General features: G+C 45.5%; 1 protein-coding gene across 1 annotated transcript in view; it reads left to right on the top strand.

The window, feature by feature from the left end:
• The window catches only part of THSD7B (thrombospondin type 1 domain containing 7B), a 714,750-nt gene that overhangs the window by 375,431 nt on the left and 320,019 nt on the right, over nucleotides 1–19,300 (top strand). The window contains 1 exon segment of the mRNA XM_040358054.1: nucleotides 12,840–13,028. Coding sequence (XP_040213988.1) covers nucleotides 12,840–13,028 — 189 coding nt within the window.

The raw sequence follows: 19,300 nt of genomic DNA, 5'->3' as shown, positions 1-19,300 counted from the left end.
ATCGGGAGAGATCCGGGTGCTTATTCCTGTGTTGAGAGGATTTTGGACCGAGCATATCTCCATCTGTGGGAAGGTCTGTGGCAGAGACTTTACCAATTTCTGTGCACCATCTCGGCTGCTAGGCTAGTGAGAGAGGCCTATCCGGGTGCACAATACCCACTCTGGCTACAGTCGCGACGAAAGCTACGTTTGCTGGAAGCAGGAGTGTTTCCGGACAGAAGTTGTGCACCTGAACCTATTACCTATTACCCTTCCACGTCTTCAACTACTTATTTTATTCTTTTACCAAGTTCAGCATATAAATCAAAGAAAAAGAAGTTTAAAGTGTGAACTTTTTCTCAACTCTCATCTGATACCCTAGACGGCAAGGAAATAGAGGTAACATGCCACCCAAAACAAACCAGCTGCTCCTTCGGGGGTAGTGCTACACTTATAAAATCGTTGGCAGTTAATTTGCGTCTTTTTTTCTCAACATAATTTTTGCGACCCTGTTGACTATTTGCAACAAATGTTTAATGGTTCCGGGATCACTCCTCAATATCTTAGCAATTTCAAGAGTTCTGCATCCCTCTGAAAGACTTTTTACAATTCTTGACTTTTCGGAATCAGTTAAATTTATTTTTTGGCCCATTTTGCCTAAGGAAAGGGAGCTGTCTAATAATTATGCACACCTTGACATAGAAGCCCTCAAAAATTCCACTTGCATGCTCGCATTTTACAAGTGGATTTTGAGGGCTGGCAAAAGGGGCTGCCTGGGAGTGGGGGGGGGGGCACCGCCGATCACAGAGGGGAAGAGATTAGAGCCGCCACTGGATGATCAGAGCAGGGAACATCACAGCTTGTGTTTCAATAGCTGTGTGTTCCCCCGCCGTGCGCCGTTACATAATCCCCTCCTCTTTTTCTGGGACATTGATAGACAGATCACCCGTCCAATCCTAGGATGGGTGACATGTATCAAAGTTCCCCGGACAAGGGGGGGGGGGCTTATGTGATGGTGCACTGCGGGGTAACGCAGCTATTGAAACGAAAGCTGTGATGTTCCCTGCTCTGATCATCCAGTGGAGGCTCTCCCCCTTCCCCTCCACAGGTAGGCTGCATATGGGACACAGGCTGCATATGGGACACAAGCTGCATATGGGACACAGGCTGCATATGGGACACAAGTTGCATATGGGACACAGGCTGCATATGGGACACAGGCTGCATATTGGACACAGGCTGCATATGGGACACAGGCTGCATATGGGACACAGGCTGCATATGGGACACAAGCTCCATATGGGACACAGGCTGCATATGGGACACAAGTTGCATATGGGACACAGGCTGCATATGGGACACAGGCTGCATATTGGACACAGGCTGCATATGGGACACAGGCTGCATATGGGACACAAGCTGCATATGGGACACAGGCTGCATATGGGACACAAGTTGCATATGGGACACAGGCTGCATATGGGACACAGGCTGCATATTGGACACAGGCTGCATATGGGACACAGGCTGCATATGGGACACAGGCTGCATATGGGACACAGGCTGCATATGGGACACAGGCTGCATATTGGACACAGGCTGCATATTGGACACAGGCTGCATATGGGACACAGGCTGCATATGGGACACAGGCTGCATATGGGACACAAGCTCCATATGGGACACAGGCTGCATATGGGACACAAGTTGCATATGGGACACAGGCTGCATATGGGACACAGGCTGCATATTGGACACAGGCTGCATATGGGACACAGGCTGCATATGGGACACAAGCTGCATATGGGACACAGGCTGCATATGGGACACAAGTTGCATATGGGACACAGGCTGCATATGGGACACAGGCTGCATATTGGACACAGGCTGCATATGGGACACAGGCTGCATATGGGACACAGGCTGCATATGGGACACAGGCTGCATATGGGACACAGGCTGCATATTGGACACAGGCTGCATATTGGACACAGGCTGCATATGGGACACAGGCTGCATATGGGACACAGGCTGCATATGGGACACAGGCTGCATATTGGACACAGGCTGCATATTGGACACAGGCTGCATATGGGACACAGGCTGCATATGGGACACAGGCTGCATGGGACACAGGTTGCATATGGGACACAGGCTGCAAATGGGACACAGGCTGCATGGAACACAGGCTGCATATAGGACACAGGCTGCATAAGGGACACAGGCTGCATGGAATACAGGCTGCATATGGGACACAGGCTGCATATGGGACACAGGCTGCATATGGGACACAGGCTGCATATGGGACACAGGCTGCATATGGGACACAGGCCAAACACAGTACTGCTCACCGCTTTGGCCTGAATCATGCTCGTTTTGCGAGACAACACTCGCAAACCAAGTTAGGATTTTTTTAAATACAGTGCTTGTATTGGGAAACGCTCATTAACGGAGGTTCCACTGTATAGTCTTTTTTTAGTTTTGGATTTTTTTTTTTTTTTTTTTTACCCCTGTCAGATTTTATTTATTGCTGTGTCTATCATAGTGTAAGGTAGGTACACCCTTTCTATTTGTCCTGATCACCATTTTAAGCATGACTGAAAGTGTGGTACAATCCAAAATTCTGAGCTATCACCAGAACAGGATAGAACAAGAGTCGTTCGCGAATAGGGATTTGCGTAGAATGACGTCACCGTCTTAAGCATTGGCTTGTTCCGGTTTCATTTCGGGGATGCGCACTGGGATACCCCCACGGACGGCGCATGCGCAGTTAAAAAAAAATGTTGGGTCACGACGTATTTACATAAAACACGCCCCCATCACAGAGATTTGAATGGCGTGCCATTACGCCGCCAAAGATACACTACGCCGCCGTAACTTACTGCGCAAATTCTTTGAGGATTCGGAAAAATAAATAAGTTACGGCGGCGTAGTGTATCTTAGATACGCTGCGCCCGGCGGATTATTGCGCGAAGGTACGTGGATCTACCCCAAAATATTTTTAAGAACGTTCTTTCGATTTTCTTATCGTCAGTGGGTCAAATTAACATTTGTTTTCAAACACAGGAAGTTTAGAAAATAGAAAACTTCTTGGTCAAAGGAATTTTAAGACCGTGTATGTGGTTTTCGGACAGAAATCACATTAGACTTAAAACTGAATGTTAAAAGCAAGTGGTAACTTCAAACATTCTTTCATTCAGCGAATGTACAAAGACTTTCCGTATTAATATAATATTAACAGTAGTGATCATTTACTCTTTTTGTACTATAAAGGGCTAATTTTCATTTTTTTAACCCATTATGTTACTGGCCGATTAATAATTTCATAATCGTTTAGTTGTCGATTAATCAATTAGTTGTTTCGGTCTTAAATAAGACATAGAAAAAAAATCATGTAGTTATTCTATACTCTATTCGAAATTTAAAAAAGTTTTGTTATACAGAAATATTTTAAAGCAATTGACTTCCATCACTATATGGAAGGGAATTGGTCGATGTAAGTAAGCAGGTTCCTCCAGCCAACAAACACCCTCCCCGTGTTTTTTTACATTTTTAATGGCAGTGTTTTTATTATCTTAACAACTTTATTGCTATATTGTGTCCTTGAGTATTTGGACACTTGGGAATTAGGTCAAGGACAAGGGTGTTAGACTATATAATAGTGTTGGGTACTCACAGTTCATCTTTGGCTGGCACAGAAATTCTCATGTGTTTGTTGTTACAGCTTGTGAAAGTATTTTAATGTAAATCAATGAAAGCTGTGTCCTTGCCCTTTCAATCTAAGCAATGTCATTGTGGTTGTTTGGGTGGTTAATTCAGTATTTATGCCTTTGCTTGAATTGCTTCTCAACAAGCATGCATTTTTCTGACTGATGAAAGCATAATGGATTGCAGGGAAAAGCTGTGTGGCCAGCTAAAGAGGGTCATGAAATTAAAGCGGAGTTCCACCTAAAAATGGAACTTCCGCTTAACCCACTCCTCGCCCCCTTACATGCCACATTTGGCATGTAATTTTTTTGGGGGGGGAGTGGGGGCTTCAGGAGAAGGGTACTTCCTGTCCCACTTCCTCCTTCCGCCGAGGGGCTGGAAAGGCGATTAGCTTAATCGCCTTCTTGCAGCCCCTCCCTGTAGGCGAGCGCCTGTCCAATCGGATGGTGCCGCGCCGCTCGCGCATGCGCAGTGCCGCTCGCGCATGCGCAGTGGGTGCCCGGCCGTGAAGCCGAAAGCTCTCACTGCCGGGTGCCCACACTAGGAATGAAGGGCACGAGGAGCGGACCCCCGGCCGGCGCGTCGCTGGAGCCGTGGAGCAGGTAAGTGTCTGTTTATTAAAAGCCAGCAGCCAGGGGCGGACTGACCATTGAGTCACTCGAGGGCCCCATCAGGGGGGCCCCATCAGGGTTGCCAGGATCAGTAAAACCAGGGACAGAATGTAAAAATCTGTGTTTTTTTTACATCTGTCCCAGATATGTCTGAAACTGACATGCTTTTGATGTGAAAATCCAGAGATTTTAGCTGCCCCGCCTCTGCACTGCCTCCTGGCGTGGAGGCCATCTGTAAGCCCGGGGGCCCCATAATCTTCTATTGCCCGGGGGCCCCATGAGTTGTCAGTCCGCCCCTGCCAGCAGCTACACTTTTTGTAGCTGCTGACATTTAATAAACTTAAAAAAAGGCTGGAACTCCCCTTTAAGAATCGGAATTCAGCTTCATCCTCATCTCATGTATTCACTTCTCCCTGAAACATCATTTCTCATTGGAGGATATAGTCAAATTCTTGCAGAAACTGGAAAATCTGAAACTGTCTGAAAAAGTATAATGCCGCATACACACGGTCATTTTTTTCGGCATGAAAAAAAACGACGTTTTTAAAAACTTCATTTAAAATCATTGTGTGTGGGCTTCACATCGTTTTTCGGCTTCTGAAAAACAACAAAAAAAAATTCGAACATGCTGCATTTTTTAACGTCGTTTTTTAAAATGTAGTTTTTCAGGTTGTAAAAAATGATCGTGTGTGGGCTAAAACTACGTTTTAAACCCATGCTTGCCTGTATCTGGCCAAATGACTAGGCCATTTTTTGCGATTTGCCACTGCGTTGCTTTAACTGACAATTGCGCGGTCGTGCGACGTGGCTCCTTAACAAAAATGATGTCCTTTTTTTTCCACAAATAGAGCTTTCTTTTGGTGGTATTTGATCACCTCTGCGTTTTAATTTTTTGCGCTATTAACAAAAATAGAGCGACAATTTTGAAATAAAAGCAATATTTTTTACTTTTTACTAAAATAAATAAGTTTGCACAAAAGTTATAGCGTCTACAAAATAGGGGATAGTTTTATGGCATTTTTATTAATATTTTTATTACTAGTAATGATGGCGATCTGCGATTTTTATCATGACTACGACATTATGGCGGACACATCAGAAACTTTTGGCGCTGTTTTGGGGCCATTGTCATTTATACAGCGATCAGTGCTATAAAACTGCACTGACTACTGTGTAAATGACACTGGCAGTGATGGGATTAACCATAAGGGGGTGGGGAAGGGGTTAAGTGTGTGATTGTGTGTGTGTGTGATTCTAACTGTGTGGGGGCGGGGCTTACTGTGACAAGACACTGATCCCTGCTTCCGATGACTGGGAGCAGACGATCAGTGTCCTGTCATTAGGCAGAACAGGCAAATGCCTTATTTACATAGGCACCCCCCCCCCGTTCTGGCGTTCCGTGACCCGATCGCGGGACACCGGCGGACATTGAGTCCGCGGGTCCCGCAGGCACGGTCATGGACATTGAGTCTGCGGCATGCGCGGGCGCCAGCTAGGCGGCAGATTCAAAGCAACGTATATATATTGCTTTGCCTGCCCGTGCCATTCTGCCAACGTACAGTACAGACCAAAAGTTTGGACACACCTTCTCATTCAAAGAGTTTTCTTTATTTTCATGACTATGAAAATTGTAGATTCACACTGAAGGCATCAAAACGAAATATAAAAATAAATAAAATATATTTCATATTCTAGGTTCTTCAAAGTATCCACCTTTTGCTTTGATTACTGCTTGGAACACTCTTGGCATTCTCTTGATGAGCTTCAAGAGGTAGTCACCTGGCACAGCACCCCATCACTCTCCTTGGTCAAATAGCCCTTACACAGCCTGGAGGTGTGTTTGGTGTCATTGTCCTGTTGAAAAAGAAATGATGGTCCAACTAAACGCAAACCGGATGGAATAGCATGCCGCTGCAAAATGCTGTGGTAGCCATTCTGGTTCAGTATGCCTTCAATTTTGATTAAATCCCCAACAGTGTCACCAGCAAAGCACCCCCACACCATCACACCTCCTCCTCCATGCTTCACGGTGGGAACCAGGCATGTAGAGTCCATCCGTTGACCTTTTCTGCGTCGCACAAAGACACGGGGGTTGGAACCAAAGATCTCAAGTTTGGACTCATCAGACCAAAGCACAGATTTCCACTGGTCTAATGTCCATTCCTTGTGTTCTTTAGCCCAAACAAGTCTCTTGTGCTTGTTGCCTTTCTTTAGCAGTGGTTTCCTAGCAGATATTCTACCATGAAGGCCTGATTCACACCGTCTCCTCTTACCAGTTCTAGAGATGTGTCTGCTGCAAAAGGTGGAAGAACCTAGAATATGAAATATATTTTCAGTTGTTTCACACTTTTTTGTTATGTATAATTCCACATGTGTTACTTCATAGTTTTGATGCCTTCAGTGTGAATCTAAAATTTTCATAGTCATGAAAATAAAGAAAACTCTTTGAATGAGAAGGTGTGTCCAAACGTTTAGTCTGTACTGTATATCTACGAGACGCAGTCACCAAGCGGTTAAAGTAGTAACCTGTAAAGGGTTTCACCCAGGGGTCAAGTCCTGGGGAAAAAAGTGTGGGAACTCCCACCCAAGATCCACTCTCCCACCAAAAAAAAAAAATGATACGCTCATATGCATAATTACTAAACCGCATGTTTTTTTTTTTTTCGATCCACTGCACCTTAGTAATCCTTTATGTTACTGGCCGCTTCCTGTATATGGATTCATCGGGTAGTGTGCGGGTATTCCGTCACTTCCTTGATGCCACAATGTCTCCTGGGAGCTTTTGTCATTGTTCCCAGGAGACATTGCGGAGGTCTGCCGCGAGTTATCGCAGGATTTAGAAAGAACAAGTTCTGCCCCTGACAATGACTCGAGCTGGGCATCGCCGCTTAGTGAAGGATTGGCTCGGGGGGCTCGACTGCTCTCGGCTGCTCTAGTCCTGCAAAGGGAACTGAGTTCCTGCTGTGAAAAAAGTGCAGGAACTCCGTTCCCACACGTTCCCGCAGGACTTGAGCCCTGGTTTCACCTATGGATAGTAAAATGTACATTGTTTGACGCCGTTCCACGGGCATGCACAATTTTAAAGCGGCTGGGGTGGGACAAATTTAGATGGGGGAACCAATTTTAGTCTTGCCTAGGGCAGCACAAAAGTAAAATACATCACTGAATGGGAGTAGATTTAAGCTTTTGACGTTCTTTCCACTTTAAGGCCCAGATTCTGAAAGGGCTTACGACGACGCAACGCCATGTGCGCCGTCGTAAGTCCTAATCTGGGCCGTCGTATCTATGCGACTGATTCTTAGAATCAGTTATGCATAGATAACCATTAGATCCGACAGGTGTAAGGCTCTTACGCTGTTGGATCTTAAATGCAATTTTTTTTTCCACCTCTAGGTGTCGCCTCCGTCGTTTTCCCGATCGAGTATGCAAATTAGCAAAATTTTAGGGACGGCGCATGCGCAGTACGTTCGGCGCGGGAACGCGCCTAATTTAAATGATCCACGCCCCCTACCCGGATCATTTGAATTAGGCGGGCTTGCGCCGGTGGATTTACGCTACGCCGCCGCAACTTTACAGGCAAGTGCTTTGTGCGTCGTAATGTAAGCGAGATACGTTACGCCCGCGGAGATTTACGCCGAGATTCGAGAATCTGGGCCTAAGTCTCCAGGTCTTTGCTTTTTATCTTTTTCTTTGTCTGTAGAAGCAGTCTCTCCTCCACCCATTACATTGGTCATTGACATACTGTTTTTCCTGTGTTATCATGAAGCTCCTGCTTTACAGCAGCGCACCCATAACTGCTAATGTATCAGGGAGAGAAATGACATACGGTACACAACCCTATGTATAGTCATAGATAGGAAAGGATGTATGATCTTAAGTCGTCAGGAAGGTCCTTTAATTGAAAACATTTTCAGGCGTTCTTTAAAACTTTGTCTCCAATCTGTTCTCTGGTCTTGAGCTAGGAATTAATTTGACAGTCTTAGAATAAGGCACGGAATGTCTCCAGCCTAGATACAAATGAAGATTAGCACTACAAACATATGCTACGTTGCGATAGTCTTGCTGAATACAAGGCTCGGAAAATTGGAGTATTTTTCTTGTCATTGTTTTATCTACATTAAGGATTAAGAACAGGTGTGCCTCCTGGAGAAAATCCAACAACACAAGTACCTTATTTTAATTATTACTTTTAAAGAAAATGCTAATACAAAGTCCTGAAATATAATAGTAGAATAAAAATGAAAAATAGAAAATGAAAATGAAAAAAATATAATAGTAGGGTGATTAAAGGTAACAGGTAAAGCCTCGTACACACGATAGGTTAACCAGAGGACAGCGATCTGAAGGACCGTTTTTATCGGTCAAAACCGATCGTGTGTGGGCCCCATAGGTTATTTAACCATAGGTTAAAAAAATAGGAACTTGCTTTAAAATTAACCCATGGATTCCTAACCGATAGGTCAAAACCGATCGTTAGTAGGCACGACCATCGGTTAAAAATCAGAATCAAGGCGACGCATGCTTGGAAGTATTAAACTTTGTTTTTTTTTAGCACGTCGTTGTGTTTTACGTCACCGCGTTCTGACACGATCGGTTATTTAACCCAGGGCTCGACAAATCCCGGGCGCGAGGTCGCCACGGCGACTAGAAATGGCATCCTGGCGACTTGGCTTGGAAGGTGGGCAAACCTTTTTTTTGTGAGCTGGCGCCATCTGGTGGTGATCCGTTGGTATTACAAGTTATTAACACCAGATTTGTGAGCTGGCGCCATCTGGTGGTGGCCGTTGGTATTACAAGTTAAGCATTACAAGTTAAACAGCAACTCTAATGTAATTTTTCACTATTTTTCACTATTTTCACTGCCATCTTCTTCCCTCTATTTAGAACCCCCAAACATTATATATATTTTTTATCCTAACACACTAGAGAATAAAATGGCGATCGTTGCAATACTTTCTGTCACGCCATATTTGCGCAGCGGTCTTACAAGCGCACTTTTTTGGGGAAAAATTACACTTTTTTTAATTAAAAAATAAGACAACAGTAAAGTTATCCACATTTTTTTAAATATTATGAAAGATAATGTTACGCCGAGTAAATTCATACCAAACATGTCACGCTTCAAAATTGCGTCCGCTCATGGAATGCCGACAAACTTTTACCCTTTAAAATCTTCATAGGCGACGTTTAAAAAAATCTACAGGTTGCATGTTTTGAGTTACAGAGGAGGTCTAGGGCTAGAATTATTGCTCTCACTATACCAATCGCGGCGATACCTCACACGTGTGGTTTGAACACCGTTTACATATGCGGGCGCTGCTCACGTATGTGTTTGCTTCTGCGCGCGAGCTCGTCAGGACGGGGTGCGTTTTCTGGCTCCTAACTTTTTTAGCTGGCTCCTAGATTCCAAGCAAATTTGTCAAACCCTGATTTAACCTAAGGTGTGTAGGCGTGACGGACCATCAGTCAGCTTCATCGGTTAACCTATGACAACGATCCTTCAAACCGTTGTCCTCTGGTTAACCTATCGTGTGTACGAGGCTTTACATTGTCACATGGACTATTGAAGTGGGTGGATCTAAAGTCTTTTTCCTTCATCTATTTATTTTTTAAGGTTCAAAATAGATTAGAGAGATTTACCAGTAGAAGCAGTGCCAGGTTTTATTGCTTAAAGGGGTTGTAAAGGTTTGTTTTTTATTTTCTAAATAGGTTCCTTTAAGCTAGTGCATTGTTGGTTCACTTACCTTTTCCTTCGATTTCCCTTCTAAATGTTTTATTTATTTGTCTGAATTTCTCACTTCCTGTTTCTCCTCAGTAAGCTTTCCACCATCATCTGAGCGGTGGAAAGTCAGTCAGAACAGCTTACTGAACACTTTAGGGTCCTTTCACACCATCGGACCGTTCGTCCGTTCATTACAAGTCCGTTAACGGACTTGTAATGAATCCCTATGGGAACGCGTCCGTTAGCGGATGGAGCATCCGCTAGCATCCGCTAGCGTCCGCGTCAGTCGGGATCCGCTTTTACGAACGGAAGAAACCCTATTTTTCTTCCGTTCGGCGGAACGGACCGGATGCAGACGGACAGACGGTCTGTCTGCATCCATTCCCCTATAGGGGACAGCGGAGCAGAGACAGGGCGGTCCCTGCACTGTGTGCGGGGACCGCCCTATCCGCCGACAGCTCAGCGGGGATACCCGCTGAGCTTTGGCGGACACACGGAGCGGACCCAGAAACGGTCCGCTCCGTGTGAAAGAGCCCTTACTGAGGAGGAACAGGAAGTGAGAAATTCAGACAAAGAAAAAAAACATTTAGAAGGGAAATCTAAGGAAAAGGTAAGTGAACCAACAATGCACTAGCTTAAAGGAACCTATTTAGAAAATAAAAAACAAACCTTTACAACCCCTTTAAGAAGAAATAACCAGCACACTATGGATAAAGCCTTTTTTAGGCTTGGTTCACACTTCTGCGTGTTTTGTTGTGCAGGTGGTTGTGAACCTAGCCTAAATACAGAAGTTCAAGTCCAAAAATACACTATTTTGCAAAAAGTCTTGGGCCACGTGCCTTTACACACACTTTAATGGCATCCCAGTCTTAGTCCGTTGGGTTCAATATTGAGTTGGCCCACCCTTTGCAGCTATAACAGCTTTAACTCTTCTGGGAAGGCTGTCCACAAGGTTTAGGAGTGTGTCTATAGGAATGTTTGACCATTCTTCCATAAAAACTTTAGCAGGACTGTGCAGACCGGTCAAGCTCCTCCACCCCAAACTTATCCATGTCTTTATGGACCTTGCTTTATGCACTGGCCCAAATCATTTGGTGGAGGGGGGATTATGGGGTGGGGTTGTATTTCAGGGGTTGGGCTTGGCCCATTAGTTCCAGTGAAGGGAACTCTTAAGGCGTCAGCATACCAAGACATTTTGGACAATTTCATGCTCCCAACTTTGTGAGAACAGTTTGGTGATGATCCCTTCTTGTTCCAACGTGACTGCGCAGTGTACAAAGCAAGGTCCATAAAGACATGGATGAGTGAGTTTGGGGTGGAGGAACTTGACTGGCCTGCACAGAGTCCTGCCCTCAACCCGATAGAACACCTTTGGGATGAATTAGAGCAGACACTGAGAGCCAGGATTTTCGGTCCACATCAGTGCCTGACCTCACAAATGTGCTTCTGGAAGAATGGTCAAACATTCCCATAGACACACTCCTAAACCTTGTGGACAGCCTTCCCAGAAGAGGTGAAGGTGTTATAGCTGCAAAGGGTGGGCCAACTCAATATTGAACCCTACAGACTAAGACTGGGATGCCATTAAAGTTAATGGGCCGGATTCAGATACAATGGCGTATCTGTCCGGCCCGCGTAACGTATCTCCGATACGTTACGCCGCTCTAATTTTGGGCGCGAGTTCTTCATTCAGAAAGAACTTGCACCCTTAGTTACGGCGGCGTAACGTATGTGTTGCGGCGCAAGGCCGCGTAATTCAAATGGGGATGTAGGGGGCGTGTTTTATTTAAATTTGTGTTGACCCTGCGTTTTTTACGTTTTATTTGAACGGCGCATGCGCTGTCCGTAAAATATCCCAGTGTGCATTGCTCTAAATGACGGCCATACTTAACATTAGCTACCCCTCATATAGCAGGGGTAACTATACGGCGGAAAAAGCCGAACGCAAACGTCGTAAAAAAAAAGCGCCGGGCGGTCGTTCGTTTCTGAATCGGCGTAAATCCTAATTTGCATATTCCTCGCGTAAAACATACGGAAGCGCCACCTAGCGGCCAGCCTGAAATTGCAGCCTAAGATCCGACGGTGTAAGACACTTACACCTGGCGGATCTTAGGGATATCTATGCGTAACTGATTCTCTGAATCAGTCGCATAGATACGACGGCCGGACTCAGAGATACGACGGCGTATCAGGAGATACACCGTCGTATCTCTTTCTGAATCCGGCCCAATGTGCGTGTAAAGGCAGGTGTCCCAATACTTTTGCTAATTATACACACCCACACAGGTTGAAATGGATCGACTGGTGTCTTTATTGAACCATACCAACTATGTAATTATGTAACTATGTTGGTACTAAAACAAAGGATAAGGATCACATAAGGGATGATGGAGGTTTCAGAAACAAGTGGAGGTCTGAGCTATAAAAGTAACAAGACAACCATTCAAATCTAATTAACATTTCCAAGATAAGGGTATCTAATGTATATGGAAACACAACAGTAATCTTGCATAGAAGTAAAAAGTATCTCAAAGTGAAGGTAATCCAAAAATAAAGGAGGATAGTTTTTGTCAGCATTAGATATTGCATCTATTGTCAGTAAGTCAACAGGGTCCTTTTAGTTTTTATCAGAAGCTTGGGTGACAACACAGGAGGACAATTGAGAGACAAAGACAGGATTCCAGGTAGTGCATGAGCAAGAAACTTTATGGCAGTATCATCAAGTATTATTTTAATGAAAAAAACTGCAGATTAAAAAAATAATTGAAAATTAGTATTCTTTTTAACAATCTTATTTTTTTCTCTTGTGTTTGTATTAGGGAAAGCTGTCTCTGCAGAGCTGTGTGTGGATGAGCCCCCTGTCCAGTTGGTGTGTAAAGTCCCCTGCAGTCTGGATTGCGTCATTAGTGAATGGTCCGACTGGTCGCTGTGTTCCCGTTCCTGTTCCACAAAGAATGCCGAGGGGAAGCAGAGCAGGACCAGATCAATCCTGGCTTATCCTGGAGAAGGTAGGCTCATAAGTGTAGAGCCTTTTTACTAATAGTAAGGCTAGGTTTAGATGTGACGCCTCCACACTGCCAGTTTTAATCCTATTAATGCAGAAGAAATGTGCACTTTGCACTTTGTTGCTGGCAGTGGCGTCTCCAGCTTTCATTTTTTTGGGGGGGAGGCAACTATAATATATATATATATGTATATATATATATATATATATATATATATATATATATATATATATATATATATATATATATATATATACACACACAGTCCCTTTAAACTTGCCACATTTTGTCATGTTACAACCAAAAACGTAAATGTATTTTATTGGGAGTTTATGTAATAGACCAACACAAAGTGGCACATAATTGTGAAGTGGAAGGAAATTGATAAATGGTTTTGTAAATTGGCACCCGGGGTGGATACTATATCTGGCTGTCCAACACCTTTACATCAAAGCCCCCCTTTACATTACAGTGCCCCCCTTTACAGAGCAGTCCCCTTTACATTACAGTGCCCCCCTTTACAGAGCAGTCCCCTTTACATTACAGGGCCCCCCTTTACAGAGCAGTCCCCTTTACATTACAGCCCCCCCTTTACAGAGCAGTCCAGTTACATTACAGTGCCCCCCTTTACAGAGCAGTCCCCTTTACATTACAGCCCCCCCTTTACAGAGCAGTCCAGTTACATTACAGTGCTCCCCTTTACAGAGCAGTCCCCTTTACATTACAGTGCGCCCCTTTACAGAGCAGTCCCCTTTACATTACAGTGCTCCCCTTTACAGGGCAGTCCCCTTTACATTACAGTGCCCCCCTTTACAGAGCAGTCCCCTTTACATTACAGTGCCCCCCTTTACAGAGCAGTCCCCTTTACATTACAGTGCCCCCCTTTACAGAGCAGTCCCCTTTACATTACAGTGCCCCCCTTTACAGAGCAGTCCCCTTTACATTACAGGCCCCCCCTTTACAGAGCAGTCCCCTTTACATTACAGCCCCCCCCCTTTACAGAGCAGTCCCCTTTACATTACAGTGCCCCCCTTTACAGGGCAGTCCCCTTTACATTACAGTGCCCCCCTTTACAGAGCAGTCCCCTTTACATTACAGTGCCCCCCTTTACAGAGCAGTCCCCTTTACATTACAGTGCCCCCTTTACATGGCAGTGCCCCCTTTACATTACAGTGCCCCCCTTTACAGAGCAGTCACCTTTACATTACAGTGCCCCCCTTTACAGAGCAGTCCCCTTTACATTACAGTGCCCCCCTTTACAGAGCAGTCCCCTTTACATTACAGGGCCCCCCTTTACAGAGCAGTCCCCTTTACATTACAGCCCCCCCTTTACAGAGCAGTCCAGTTACATTACAGTGCCCCCCTTTACAGAGCAGTCCCCTTTACATTACAGCCCCCCCTTTACAGAGCAGTCCAGTTACATTACAGTGCTCCCCTTTACAGAGCAGTCCCCTTTACATTACAGTGCGCCCCTTTACAGAGCAGTCCCCTTTACATTACAGTGCTCCCCTTTACAGGGCAGTCCCCTTTACATTACAGTGCCCCCCTTTACAGAGCAGTCCCCTTTACATTACAGTGCCCCCCTTTACAGAGCAGTCCACTTTACATTACAGTGCCCCCCTTTACAAAGCAGTCCCCTTTACATTACAGTGCCCCCCTTTACAGAGCAGTCCCCTTTACATTACAGGCCCCCCCTTTACAGAGCAGTCCCCTTTACATTACAGCCCCCCCCCTTTACAGAGCAGTCCCCTTTACATTACAGTGCCCCCCTTTACAGGGCAGTCCCCTTTACATTACAGTGCCCCCCTTTACAGAGCAGTCCCCTTTACATTACAGTGCCCCCCTTTACAGAGCAGTCCCCTTTACATTACAGTGCCCCCTTTACATGGCAGTGCCCCCTTTACATTACAGTGCCCCCCTTTACAGAGCAGTCACCTTTACATTACAGTGCCCCCCTTTACAGAGCAGTCCCCTTTACATTACAGTGCCCCCCTTTACAGAGCAGTCCACTTTACATTACAGTGCCCCCCTTTACAGAGCAGTCCCCTTTACATTACAGTGCCCCCCTTTACAGAGCAGTCCCCTTTACATTACAGGCCCCCCCTTTACAGAGCAGTCCCCTTTACATTACAGCCCCCCCCTTTACAGAGCAGTCCCCTTTACATTACAGTGCCCCCCTTTACAGGGCAGTCCCCTTTACATTACAGTGCCCCCCTTTACAGAGCAGTCCCCTTTACATTACAGTGCCCCCCTTTACAGAGCAGTCCCCTTTACATTACAGTGCCCCCTTTACATGGCAGTGCCCCCTTTACATTACAGTGCCCCCCTTTACAGAGCAGTCACCTTTACATTACAGTGCCCCCCTTTACAGAGCAGTCCTTTTTACATTACTGTGCCCCCCTTTACAGTGCAGTCCCCTTTACATCACAGTGCTTCCTTTACATGAAAGTGCTCCCTTTACATTACAGTGCCCCCCTTTACAGAGCAGTCCCCTTTACATTACAGTGCCTCCTTTACAGTGCAGTCCCCTTTACATTACAGTGCCCCCTTTACAGAGCAGTCCCCTTTACATTACAGTGCCTCCTTTACAGAGCAGTCCCCTTTACATTACAGTGCCCCCTTTACAGAGCAGTCCCCTTTACATTACAGTGCCCCCTTTACATTACATTGTTCCCTTTTACGGAGCAGTCCCCATTACATATAATATAAAGGGACACTGTTATGTAAAGAGGACTGCACTGTAAATGGGCTTTGAATTGTAAAGGGGAGCTGTGATGTGAAGGGAAACTGAGGACACTGATATAAAGGGGGGGGGCTGTTCTGTAAAGGGGGGTTGTGGTGTGAAGGGTGGCTGAGGACAGACTCTGTGAATATCCCATCTCCCGTCCCATCCACCAAACACCTGAAGCCCCCCCACTCGGTCCCTGGGAAAATTTGCTGCCATGAAACTGGTCTCTGGTGCTAAAAAGGTTGGGAACCTCCGCTGTAAACTGTTGAAGACCCATTCACACCATTTGCATTGTGATGTTCAAATGCAAAGATAAGGCAATCTGCTTTGTTTCTAGGATGTTTGCTCACACCAATGCATTATAGTGGTGTGCACTGAAAATTATGGGCCAGATTCACAAAAGGGATACGACGGCGTATCTGCTGATACGCCGTCGTATCCCTGTTTCTATCTATGCGACTGATTCATAGAATCAGTTACGCATAGATATCCCTAAGATCCGACAGGTGTAATAGTTTTACACTGTCGGATCTTAGGATGCAGTACCGCGGCCGCCGCTGGGGGGAGTTTGCGTCGTAAACCAGCGTCGGGTATGCAAATTAGCAGTTAGGGCGATCCACTAAACTTTTTCCCATCGTTACGTCGCCGCAAGTGTTAGTTTGCCGTCGCAAAGATAGGGCACCTTTTACAAAGTGTAAAATTAGTACACCATGTAAAAGTATACCCGTCTTTCCCGCTTTTGAATTTTTTTTAAAAAAAAATTTCCCGACGCAAGTCTTTTTTTCACGTCGCGATTCACAAAACGTTGGTGCGTCGTAATTTCGCGCAAAGCACGTCGGAAAATTTGCGTCGGGAGCATGCGCAGTACGTCCGGTGCGGGAGCGCGCCTAATTTAAATGGTACCCGCCCCATTTGAATTGGCCCGCCTTGCGCCGGACGGATTTAGGATACAACGCCGCAAATTTTCAGGTAAGTGCTTTGTGGATCGGGCACTTAGCCATAAAATTTGCGGCGGTGTAACCAAAATCGGTTAAGTTACGCTGCGCCCTGTCTACGTGAATCTGGCCCAAAGGTACCTTTTTTCAGTGCAACATACTGTTCCCGAAAACCACCGCATCCAAACACTGCTGTTTGAATGGAACCTAAAGAAATGTCACTTGTGACATTTCAATTAAAGTCTAACAAAAAAAGAAAACAGTGTAATGTGCCGCGATCGGTGCTTAGGCACTGTGTCCCCCTGGCGCACACCAGCAGCTGTGTGTTCAGCGTGGCTACTGGTGCGAATCGGCCCTGAAAGCGTTTTTCTGCTTGATAACTGCAAAAAATACCTGTTGATCTAGTAAGAAATCTTGTGAGCTGATACCTCCCTGTGCTTTCTGCTACACTATTATCAGTTAGTATAGTTCCCAGTTCTCTCTTTCGACCCCATTTACACTCGCGAATGGGGCAATGTGCGTTTACATGCGAGTGCCCCAGGGGGGGTTCCCAGCGATTAGCTGCATGTTGAAGCCCCACTGAAAGCCATGGGGGTCTGACAGCTCCCGCAGCTAATCGCAGCCGCTCGCATGTATTTGCTCATGAAAAGATTACCTGCCGCTTGAGCAATTATATGGAAACAGCCTTGCTTTTAGACACACTTTTATACAGAAACTATTTCGATAATAACACTTCAACTGAATTAACACTTTGCATCACAGTTATGATTTAAACTACTCTCTATCCTTGCATGAGCAGCAAATCCCCTGTATTTCACATGTGTGATCCATTCCTAAGAAAGTAATGATAGCACCACACTACTGGTCTTGGTGTAAAAAATAATAGTTTATTATTTGATTGGAGGGATAAAATGAAATCAAGCATCCAACACATTTCAGGAGTTACAAACAGCACCCCTCCCCCTCCCACTTCATCAGGGCTGAAAAAATACAAGAAATACAAAATAAGCATATAAATAGAAAAATACCGTATTTTTCACTTCATAGGACGCACCTAGGTTTTAGAGGAGGAAAACAAGAAAAAATATATACTGAAACAAAGAAAGCAATAAAATATTCACCAGTGCCATGAAATGCAGCCTGTCCAGTGCCATAAAATGCAGTCTGTCCAGTGCCATAAAATGCAGTCTGACCAGTGCCATGAAATGCAGCCCGACCAGTGCCATGAAATGCAGCCTGACCAGTGCCATAAAATGCAGCCTGTCCAGTGCCATGAAATGCAGCCTGACCAGTGCCATAAAATACAGCCTGACCAGTGCCATAAAATGCAGTCTGTCCAGTGCCATACAATGCAGTCTGTCCAGTGCCATAAAATGCAGCCTGTTCAGTGCCATAAAATGCAGCCTGTCCAGTGCCATAAAATGCAGCCTGACCAGTGCCATGAAATGCAGCCTGACCAGTGCCAGGAAATGCAGCCTGACCAGTGCCATAAAATGCAGCCTGTCCAGTGCCATGAAATACAGCCTGTCCAGTGCCATAAAATGCAGTCTGTCCAGTGCCATAAAATGCAGCCTGTTCAGTGCCATAAAATGCAGCCTGTTCAGTGCCATAAAATGCAGCCTGTCCAGTGCCATAAAATGCAGCCTGTCCAGTGCTATGAAATGCAGCCTGACCAGTGCCATAAAATGCAGCCTGTCCAGTGCCATGAAATGCAGCCTGACCAGTGCCATAAAATGCAGCCTGTCCAGTGCCATAAAATGCAGCCTGACCAGTGCCATAAAATGCAGCCTGTCCAGTGCCATAAAATGCAGCCTGACCAGTGCCATAAAATGCAGCCTGTCCAGTGCCATGAAATGCAGCCTGTCCAGTGCCATGAAATGCAGCCTGTCCAGTGCCATGAAATGCAGCCTGACCAGTGCCATAAAATGCAGCCTGTCCAGTGCCATAAAATGCAGTCTGTCCAGTGCCATAAAATGCAGCCTGACCAGTGCCATAAAATGCAGCCTGTCCAGTGCCATAAAATGCAGCCTGACCAGTGCCATAACATGCAGCCTGTCCAGTGCCATAAAATGCAGCCTGTCCAGTGCCATAAAATGCAGCCTGTCCAGTGCCATAAAATGCAGTCTGTCCAGTGCCATAAAATGCAGTCTGTCCAGTGCCATAAAATGCAGTCTGTCCAGTGCCATAAAATGCAGCCTGTCCAGTGCCATAAAATGCAGCCTGTCCAGTGCCATAAAATGCAGCCTGTCCAGTGCCATAAAATGCAGTCTGTCCAGTGCCATAAAATGCAGTCTGTCCAGTGCCATAAAATGCAGTCTGTCCAGTGCCATAAAATGCAGTCTGTCCAGTGCCATAAAATGCAGTCTGACCAGTGCCATGAAATGCAGCCTGACCAGTGCCATAAAATGCAGTCTGTCCAGTGCCATAAAATGCAGTCTGTCCAGTGCCATAAAATGCAGCCTGTCCAGTGCCATAAAATGCAGCCTGACCAGTGCCATAAAATGCAGCCTGTCCAGTGCCATAAAATGCAGCCTGACCAGTGCCATAAAATGCAGCCTGTCCAGTGCCATAACATGCAGCCTGACCAGTGCCATAAAATGCAGTCTGTCCAG

The sequence above is a fragment of the Rana temporaria genome, chromosome 6 (genome assembly GCF_905171775.1).
Source record: "Rana temporaria chromosome 6, aRanTem1.1, whole genome shotgun sequence".
Classification (NCBI taxonomy): Eukaryota; Metazoa; Chordata; class Amphibia; order Anura; family Ranidae; genus Rana; species Rana temporaria.
This window is presented reverse-complemented; position numbering and strand designations above follow the sequence as displayed.